Raw genomic sequence first — 10,677 nt, 5'->3', positions numbered from 1 at the left:
ATCCGTTCTGAATGTAGGCATTTATCGAGGTATCGGCTTCTGGATTTCTCGCAATGGTTCTGACCAAATTTCTGATTTTCCGAAGTGTCTGAAGTTTCTGATGGTTCTGATGGTTCTGATGGTTTTGATGATTCTGATAACTCTAACTGAACAAAGGGTCTGCTGAATGTCTGAATATTTTGAAGATCTGACAGTTGTTGAAGAACGCGCCAAGCCTATCGAGGTCAGCCGGTGACAGAATAAAGGGGGTGTCAGCATCCATCACGTAGAAAGTGACCAACCCCACACCGGTGTCAATCACAGTCGTTCCCAGGCTGGACGCCTGGCCCATGCCGAAGCGCACCTTGATGTGGCCCTTGGTTATTGTATCAAGTGCCAGCTCCGGTTTCAATGCTTGGAGCGCCTTGAACTGACCGATGCCTGCCGTCAACACCCTTGCAACTCCGGTATCGACGATCAAGCCCATGAACTCGTCAGAAGAGTAACGAGATCCATCCTTGACCGCGGGCTCCCGCTGGGCATGGCTCAGGCCCCGTGGAGCCGAAGCGCCGACCAGCCAATGGTGGACTTTGTTGTCGTCCAGCGCGTCCAAGGTCTCGCGCCCGTTGTCATCTACCCACGTCACATGGGCCTCCATGGTCTGGTCTGGGCCAACCTCCTCCTCCTCTTCCACGCACCCATACAAACTTCCATGCTCCATGTCGACAGCGTCCATGGCATACACGTGTGCCGGGCCGGAGGGCTTCTTGGTGCGCCACTCTGCGATGTGCTTGTCTCTTTCGGCCTTCGTGTGTTTGCTCATGAAGTGGCCTTCCTTGTGGCAGATAAAGCACTTGCGAGGTGCTTGCCGCCCATAGAGCTTGGGCTTGCTGAACCTCCTGTCCGCCAGGAGTTGCTCCACGTGAGCATCGACATCCGCCGCGCTCATTGGCCTGTTCATGAAAGCCGAACCACGCTGCGACAGCTGCTGCCCCTTTCTTTCCACAGTCGCCGCCTGCAGCTCAGCCTTGAGGGCGTCGCAAACATGAGTTGCTACGTCCAATGCGGTCATGTTGGAGTAGCCGTAGCGACTCGACTCCCTGGCCGTGGCGTGATGCTGCCGCAGGTTGACCAGGAGTCTGTCGCGCAGGATGCCGTGTCCGTGGTAGGCGGGGGAGAGAGACCGCTGTCCCCTCTCCAGCCACTCGTAGAACGCAAAGACGATCTCATACAACGGCCTGCCATCACCCTTATCGCGGATGAACTCGTCCAGAGTGTACTGCAGCCAGCGGTTGTCACGCGCCAGCTTCATCCCTGCATTCTCAAACCTCTGCTCCATCTGGATCATCACCGACTTCCAGTCTGTCGCAGCTGTCGTGATGACCAGCTCCTTGTAAGGGCTGCGCCTGGAAGGACACGCTGGCCAGCCCCACTATAGGAGACCCACCCCGCAGAAGGGGACTATAAGAACCTTCCTCACCAGCTAGCTAGTTTAGAGTAGTTTCTCTTTCCTTTCCTCTTTAATGCGTAATCTTTGACTATCTCCGAACCTGCTTATACGAACATCTGTAGGCAAACCCGTGACACTCCTCACAGTGGTCGCGCACGGCGCCCGCAGCCATCATGCAGGTAGTGCTCTTCCAAGCCAAGCTGGCTGCACTTGTGAACAAATGACCGGAAGCGACGCCAGAGGCTCACCGAGTCCATCGCGCCAGAGAATTGGTTCTCCTCAGGCCAGGTCTTTTCCAGCAGACCGAGGATCTTCCGCTGCTCAATCTCGTAGGCATTGCTGTGCAACGACGGGGTACGGTACTCGAAATGAGCGAAGTCCCTGCCACCGGTCTTCTCTCCTGCTCCACACCCAAGCTGAGCTTCTGCTCCAGCATTGCCGCGACGCCTTCCATCGGGCGATTGGTCGCGCCTCCTTCGACCTTGTTCGCCATCGTGGCGCTCCCCTGCCGGTACTCCTCACGCACGTCCTGCGTCCCCTTTGTCACATTGCCTTGCTTGGGCTGTTCAACACGGACCACCCGTTCTTGGGTAGGACGAGCGCCCTGTGTCTCGGCCCCCAGGATCCATTGCCTCACATTCTACAGGTCCCGAGGGACCTTCTTCTTGGTGAGACGCTCCTGCAGTGCGCTGCTCCCTGTGTACACCATTGGGATCTCAGCGTACTGCTTCATCATTTCGTCGGTCCACTCATCGGCAGGACGCGAAGCCACTTCGATCGAGTTCATCATCGAACCAGTGATGCGGTGATGAGGGACGTAAAGGCCATGGAGAATAAGGTTGGAGCGGAGCATGTTATACCTGCCGCCGTCCAGATCTCTCCAGTCCTCGACCGTCCAGTCTTCAAACTCATCGGCCACCAAGTGGCGGGCCTGTCCATCCCTCATCTGGTGAGTGACCAGTATGTCGATGACGTTTTGTAACTTCTTGACGCGCTCCTCCTTCGTGGGCGATGGGCCCATCTGCGTCGTGGCCTGTCTACCTGACATCTCGGACAGTTGACTAAGGATGGCTGTGCGTGTCTCGGGACTTTCTTGGCTGCTCTCGTCGCTCATAGTCCGGGGGTCTTGTCGGGGGGGGGGTTTGTTGCGGGGTCGCTGTAGAAAATTTGCTTTGAAGGTTGTCTTTTCGGAATTCCGTAACCTTGCTGTTCAGAACTCTACCGAGAACTGATCAGTGTCGGAACAAAAATCTGAATTCAGTAGATTGTTCCGACACTGGGGCTGTTTATTTATTCTTTCTTGGACCATGTCGGGATTGTCTGTAGGTGTTTCTGTCGGCGTCGTCTGCGCCATTTCTGTGTCGTGCGTTGTTTCTGGCTCTTTGTTGGATGAAATGTTGGAGGATGGGTATTGTGGGGAATTTGCCTTCGGTCGGGTTAACCCTGGGTAAACCCGAGCCTGAATACTTCAGCTTAGTTGTCCATGATGGAAGAACTTAACACCTTAGAGAATGAATAGAAAGCAAGCTTCACCATAACGATCAATCTGTATGCCAGCACGGTTCCACGTGCGGTTTTACAGGATCACGAGTGACTTCTCAAGTGATAAAATCCGAATTCAGTAGATTGTTCCGACACTCTTGCATATTTTCATCCATCGAGTGCGTTTGGACTGCTGTCGTGATGGGTTCTTCTGGTGCGCTGTCGTCCGTTTGCTGCTCTGGGGTGGGATCCGTCGCGTCTTCTTGGGTTTCTGGTATGAATTCTGTATTCGGTACCTTGTCGTTCTGTGTGACGATCTGCTTGGAGTTGTTCTCTGAACCTGTGTCTGCGTTCGTTGTCTCAAGCATGTGGTTGGCGTTTCTCTGGCGCGTCTCTTCCAGTATTGGGCCTCCTCGGTTTTCTTCAAAGAATTGTAGTGACTCGGTAACGAAGTATCTCTTCTTCTTCATGTCCCAGCATATGTACCTTCCAGTGACTTTCTCGTCGATGACCAGTAGGATGCCCTCTCTGCCCCGAGCCTCCATCTTGTTCTTCTGTTGCGTGTTCGGGTTCTTGTTGTTCGCGTTGTGAAAGATGATTTTGCATCCCGATCTGTGAATATGGATGGTGTTTGGTGGAACGCTGAAGAATAGTTCAAAGGGGGATCTCGAGTTTTGGATGCTTGCCCTGTTTGCGATGTAGGCTGCATGGATTGGATTGAGGCGTATGGCCAGAATTCGGATGGCATTTGTGCATCAAGGATCATTGTCCGAGCCGAGTCGTTGATCGTCCTGATTGCCCTTTCCGCTGCCCCGTTCTGGCTTGATGTGCCTGGGATGGTGAATTGGGCATCGGAACCACATTCGTCTTGCCACCGGAGTGTCAATTTCTTTAGTTCCGGTGCATTGTCGGTTCGGAATGCCTTGATCCTCTTGTCCATCTTAAGTTCTATTTGGCGCTTCCAGTGGTTCAGTACAGCTGGTGCATCTCGGCGGTGCTGGATTGGCAGGGCCCATTTGTATTTGGATGAGTCGTCCACTACAACTATGTAGTATTTCGCCTTGTTGACTGCTGTGGGGTGAGGTCCCGATATGTCCATACGGATCAGGTCTAGAGGTTCTTCGGATGCCATGGTGTGGGAGTGACCGTTTTTCTTGGTTATCTTCCCTTTGGCACAGGTCTGGCAATGGAAATCGTCTGGTTTCCGCACTATGGCCCATATGTCCTTGTCGGCTGCCTGCTGGTGGATCTTTCTGAGGCTCTGTTCCTCTCCGTGGCCGAACTTGATGTGCGCTTCCTCGTATGACATTTGTCTCGTAATCGGGCTCCCAGTGTCTTCGCATGGAGTTGTGGACAATCCGTCTTTTTCGATGAAGTTCGTTCGTCGTCCTCCTTGTTCCGTGGAGGCTCACGATTCATGTGCAACGACTCTCAGTCCTCTCTGACACGGCTTCTTTACGGACAATAAATTCACGTGCATTCCTTCAACATGGTGGGCATTGATGACTATGTATTTACCCCCAACATTTATCTTGGCCAGGCCGACTCTTCGCGTATCTAATTCAAGACCACCCCAGAAAACTGGGATGGGATTTATTCTTCGGACGCTATAGAGTTCGGTTAGATCACCAGTCAAATGATGGGTTGCACCACTGTCAATGAACCAGTATGCGGGGGTTTTCTTACATTTGTCTTTGTCCAGTTGGCTCATGTTGGCTGTGGCCCTCCTTTGCTCCCATGCCTTCTTTCCTCTGCAATCGCTTTCGCGGTGTCCAATCTTCTCATAGAAATGGCACTTGATCTTGGGCCGTTGCTGGATCTGGTCAGTCCGACGTTGGTTTGGCACCTGGTTCTCATTCACCTTCGGTTGGCTTCTGAGTTGTGCTTTTGGTATAGACAGTGTCTCACTGTCTATCCTGGATATGATGTCTGTCCATTTTGCCTCTGAAGTCATCAGGTGGTGGTTGATCCATAGTAGGGCGATGAATCTCGAGATTATGCAGGTTGTGTCTGAGTCTTCGATTATTTTCTCGAATTCTGTAAATTGTCCGACCATGTTTCTGATCTCGAGCCACTTTGGCAGCATCCGGTCGCCCTCCTTCCACTTCATTTCCCGTTGTATCTCGGTCGTCATGGCAGCGTGCCGGGATGACTCCGGAATTTGGTATCTCTGTTTGAGAAGTTTCCAGCATTTCGTTACGTCCGAAATGCTCTTCAGGTATCGAATGGCCGTTTCGTCCAGGCCTGCGTGGATTAGGTTCAATGCTACCGATGCATCTTTCGCCTTTTGTTGTTCGGTCCTTTCCACGTCCATGGCATTTCTGAACTCTTCTTCTTCTAACTTCTTGAAGAGGCACAGAACTTCCGAACCCTTGAGGTTCCTGATCATGTTCTTAGACCATGCTGTCCAGTTGAGTTCGGTGAGCTTTATCCTGTTCTGCAACATTGCTTCCATGGGGTTAGAGGTTGAAGAGTTGAAATTGAATTCTCCGTTCTAGGAATTCATGGCTTCGCTCATGGCCATCATGAACTTGGCGAAGTTTTCGAGAGTGGTTGATTTATTCGTTGACATTTTTTTTGAACTGAGCTCGTTGGATTAGAGTGTAGAGTTTTGCCAAGGAAATGAAAGAAATTTTCAATGATTGATGATATGTGACATGAAAATAAGAGAGATGAAAAAAAATAAAGAAACGCCATGAAATGATTGACGTTGGAAATTTTTTTCAGTTTAGATAACGAGGCTTGTTAGATTCGTGAGGTGTTTTCGCTTTCTGGAAACTCCGGGCTCATAACCTGTTGTGAACTGATGTTTTAATGTTTTTTTTATTTCTAGGGTTGGATTTCCCACAACACCTGCCACGCTTCCTGAAGTTGTGAAAATCACGAGAGCAAGACGGCGGCGTCCAGTGCAGCCTGGGAAAAACCCCCAAAGACGAGAAGAAAACCAGACTGTGTGAGCATCCAAGGGCTCGTGATATATCCTTCCACTTTACCGGTGGCCGCTGCCTTGCGCGTGTGGATGAGGCGCAAGACAGCCCCCTTTCTTGTGTGAACTCTCAAAATTCAGTCCTGAGCGTGAAGGTGAACTTCTTGAGTTGGAGTGGTATTGCGGCGATGAGGAGTTGGCGATCGCGAGAGTTGTCGTGAAAAAGGGTGCGAGTCGACGACGAGGCTATCCTCAAAGTTGGGTAAGTGCGGCCTCAAGGCTCCACAGCTCATTGTCAAGATCCATGACAGAGTCAAAGAAGAAGAAAAGAATGAAAGACGCTTATCAGTGTCATAGGCGTCGTCCTCCATCAGCCTGGAAGACGGGGAGGCACTAGACCTCGAAGGTAGGGAGTGTTGTGGATCTCCGCTTTCGTTCTCATATTGGTAAAAAAGTAAGCATCTCTAGGTAGTGCCATGTGTCTGTAACCTAAGTCAAGGTTACCAAGATTGCTGACCCTGATCCAGTTCGCCCAAATGTTAGGGTTAGTATCAAACATGGATGTCCTTGATCTAGAACATGGTAGTGATGGATATATAAATCAGATCCGTCCCTCGAACTATACTTGGATAGATAGAGAACAACGTCAATCATCGCTTATTCCTTTTTTCTCTTCTTCACAGGACATTCAGTATGTCCTCCTAATATCTACTGTTACCGCTAGAACGGGCCCGGGACGGCGGGATTTACAAGTGAGAAAGCTGGCACCAGAGTTGAGTAGCAACAAAAGAAAAGAAGTGTGTCTACTACTCCCTTTTTATGTAGACAATATATAGACCTATAGGCATCTACGTAGACTTGGTAGTGGTCACACCCCCCAGGAAAACCTCGAAGCCGGCCGAGCAACCATTTGATTAGCTTGAGCAGTATGATACATTGCCAGTGCCAGATGTTAACATATGCTGACGTCTGCCAGCGTAACGCCTTCTTTAGCTAGCCCAGCCAGCAAGAAACAGTAGCACACACTGAGGCTCCACACAGAACTCCCAGCAGAAGTTTCAGAGGCAAGGAGGAAGCATGTCTCTATTCTTCCCCCTTCAATCACTCAATGGTCTATCTAGATGTATCTATAGCCTCCAAGGGATTTCCTAGGCAGGGCCCAAAAGCATGTCCATGTACGCGCTCTTTCATTTCATTGATTAAATAGAGCTTCTCTAATGGCCTGCCAAGGCATCAGGCTTATGAATTTGTAACGTCTGTTCTCCTCTACTGTATAAGACAAAAGAAAGCTGATTCGAAGAATTGCTCTAGCTACTAAATATCTGCGTACACATCTCCATAACACATGACTATCTGGCGGAGTTCAAACCCTACAGACAAAACTCCGACTTCTACGACTTCTACGACTTCTACAATTTCTACTGTACATCCGAAGCAAGACCCTCGGACACTTATCGCAAACCAACGGCAAATTATAGCTTCCGTCTTTTGAAACGTGGGAATCGCTTAAGCGGCGTGTATATTACTCCTTTACATACATAGCATCATTCTAGATTGGGCGTTATACAGCACAGACCCTATACCAAGCGTGTAGCAATAACAGAATAAGAGCCCCTTTCGACTTGGCACGCTTAGCGCCTGCCGATCTAAGCGCCATGGTAACTAAGACGCAAGAAGGTTCTCTCCAAGATCGGCGATCAGATATCTCCTTTTCGGATGCTAAGTTTACCCAAATAATGACAGAGGAAACTACGACGTTGACAGAGTTTGGCAGACTTGAATAGCAACAAAAAGCTAATTTCCTCGTCCACGGCGAAACAGCCCCTTCATGTGGTGGCTGTCGTTTTCTTATGCAACTAACCACGTAGCTGATATCTCGTGAGTCTACGCAGTATGTGCTGTGTGTTTTTGCACGGGGCCTGCCAAGAAGCCGCAATACCAATACCAATCCCTCAGGTAGCGCGCGCAATGCGAGAGGAGCCAAAGAGATTGAGTGCTAAGACGATACCCGTACCCAAGAGGGCTAGAGAGCTAGTCCATAAACATCTGCCTTAGGCTTCTATAGGCTTTCGCCTGCTCTTCGTCCGCCGTTTGTATCTCTTGCCCCCATCTCGTAAGCTCCATAGTTATGTATCTTCACATGGAGCCTTGTAGGGAAGTGCTCAACCCAGTACTACATAAGCTATGTACTGAGCACAAGCAATACCCATGCGTTAGTGGGTAGTGGCTTTGCATTACCTCAAACTGACCGGAAGAACGGTTGAAGATAGAGTTATTAAGGGGGAGGGCGCTAGAATCTTGGCATAGAGCTTTTTTTGGTGGAGTTAGAATAGGCAATGGCTAGAATGGGAAGTAGGTCTCGTGGCATCAACGTCGTTTTGATATAGGAGGCGAGGAAAGTATCATGATGACATGGGGTATGAGACAAGGGGAAAAGGAGACTACGGACTCCAAGCGAAGATATGATCAATACGGCTTGATATCTTTGCCTAAGCTCAAGAGCGAAGGCATATAAAGATGGCTAGTTCCCTCGCCTCAAGTTGAAGAAGAAGGTTTCTATCTCCATCATCATCATCATCATCATCATCATCATCATCATTCCCTTCACATCCTGCTATCTTTGATAGTGTACATCCATTTGCACATCTTTTTGCATACCGTCATTCACTCTTTTCGTTCACTCATTTACTCTTGATTTCAAACACTCGCTCACATCTTGTGCATATTTGATACTGGTTATCATCCATCTTCGCTTCTTTTTATATTTTTCACCCCAAATTTGTTTATACTACACCACTCTACACTTCAACCTCAACCGCAACCATGAAGTACAGCACCATTGCCACCATTGCTGCTATCAGCACTCCCTCTTTGGTCCAGGCCGCTTCGGGAACCATCAATGTTTTGACTATGAACGTTGGTGGCAAGGACGTCCCCGGCGACAAGACTGTTAACTCCCGGACCATTGGCTCGCACTTTGCCAAGCTTAACTACGATGTCATCAACATTCAATCGGTGAGTCTCTCAAGCCTATGGCATGCCCCAATGTAATCCCCTCCAGATAGAAAATGCTAACTTGGATTCGCCAGGACTTCGACTCTCATGATGCCATCTACGAGACCGACAACCACGGCCACCGTACCACCACGTCTGGCGGCGCCGGGCAGGGCGATGGTCTTAACACTTTGTCCAACCTGCCCTTCATTGACTTCCGCCGTGTCAAGTGGGACAAATGCTCAAACGCCGAGGGTGGCGACTGCGATACCCGCAAGGGCTTTACCTTCATGCGTATGCGTGCTGCTGAAGGTGTTTACATTGACATGTATAACCTGCAAACCGACGGCGGCATGCAGGGCGACGATGTTGCAGCACGCTCTGCCAACCTGGCTCAAGTGTCCGAGTACATTAAGAAATGGTCTGGCGGCAACGCTGTGATGGTCTTTGGCGATACCAACTCCATCTTTAGCCGTACTTCCGATAACATCAACGTTTTTGGCGACCAGAATGGCATGTCGGATGCTTGGTACACGCTGGTGCGCAAGGGCAATACCGCCGCTGATATCTCTTGCAGCAATCCCGCTAGCACTCTAATGTGCGAGCTTGGAGACAAGGTTATCTCGCGCGGCTCGGAGCTGCTTACCCTCGATGCCAGCACTTTTGAGTATGTTGGTAAGCAGTTCGTCCAGCCTGATGGCAGCGTGCTGAGCGACCGCGACCCCGTTCAGGTCAGCTTGACTTGGTCTCAGAGCGAGACCTTGCGCCAGTCTGACCTTTACGGCGCTCCTCATGGCGAGGTCTGGTTCAACGACGCTCCTGCTGTAGCCGCTAAGGGAAGCCGTCCCAAGGTTGCCAGTCTGGGCTTTGCTGGTGGCAACCGCGTTGACAAGGTGTCTGTGACCCTCAATGATGGCACTTTGCTTGAGCATGGTGGCAAGGGCGGTGACTGGAAGAGTCTTAACCTGGAAGTTGACGAGTTCTGGGTGACAGCCGATCTCTGCCAGGGCGATAGAGATGGTAAGACTCGCATCTTTTACATCAAGGCGACCACTTCCAAGAACAACAAGCTGGAGGTTGGTAAGACCACTGATGCCTGCCAAACTTATAGCGCACCTTCGGGCTTCCAGATCATTGGTTTTGCTGGCCAGGCTGGTGACGAGATTGACCAGCTTGGTGTCATCTACGGCCTTCAGTAGATGATACGGAGGAGATAATTATAGTGCAGGCCTCTGGTAGGCAGTTTAAATGACCGGCGGGGTCACAATGAAGGGTATTCTGATTCTAGGATATCTCGATAATTTAGTGCTAGCCCTAACACGTACATAGTCAGCTTCTATAAATACTTGATCAACTAGAGTATATATGGATGTGATTTTGACTCATATCTGTTGAATGTATTCCCCCGTATCTCAATGTCATTTCTAGCCGCGAGGATATGGCCCAGCTCTATTATGGTAAGCCCCTTGTAGCGGGAGGTGCGGAAGGGGGGTTCGGTGGGGACGCCAGTTCCAAGTGGACGGTATCCTTTTTGTTCTTTCCACCACCCTTCGTAGTCGAGACGTAGCCGGCCTCTTCTCCATCTCCGTGCTCCTGCGAGGCTGAAGCGGTGTTCTGTTTCCGGTTCTTGGCATCCTAACTTGGCCTGGTATCGGCTAGCTCATTGCCTCTGATGCCCATGTGTCCTGGAACCCATAGCACTCGAGCCTTCCAGGTGTCTTGTCTGCCCAGGCTTTTAGGATTAGTCTTGCCTCGTCTACCGCTTCCTGTGATGTGCTGTTTTTGGTGGCTGCATTGCGGAGTCGATCTATGGCTCCTCTGTTGTCTAGACACAGCCAGATATCTC

The 10,677-nt window shown here is 50.3% G+C and overlaps 1 protein-coding gene across 1 annotated transcript; it reads left to right on the top strand.

Moving 5' to 3' along the window:
* Nucleotides 1-8,660: 8,660 nt before the first annotated feature.
* On the top strand, nucleotides 8,661-10,030 carry HOO65_021178 (uncharacterized protein; the record flags this gene model as incomplete). The annotated part of the gene is made up of 2 exons (XM_071006784.1): nucleotides 8,661-8,852; nucleotides 8,927-10,030. The coding sequence occupies 2 exons, from the start codon at nucleotides 8,661-8,663 to the stop codon at nucleotides 10,028-10,030; spliced, it is 1,296 nt and encodes a 431-aa protein (XP_070861816.1).
* Between the last annotated feature and the right edge of the window lie 647 nt (nucleotides 10,031-10,677).

This window comes from Ceratocystis lukuohia (genome assembly GCF_044167205.1).
Source record: "Ceratocystis lukuohia strain C4212 chromosome Unknown Supercontig2_pilon, whole genome shotgun sequence".
Lineage (NCBI taxonomy): Eukaryota > Fungi > Ascomycota > Sordariomycetes > Microascales > Ceratocystidaceae > Ceratocystis > Ceratocystis lukuohia.
This window is presented reverse-complemented; position numbering and strand designations above follow the sequence as displayed.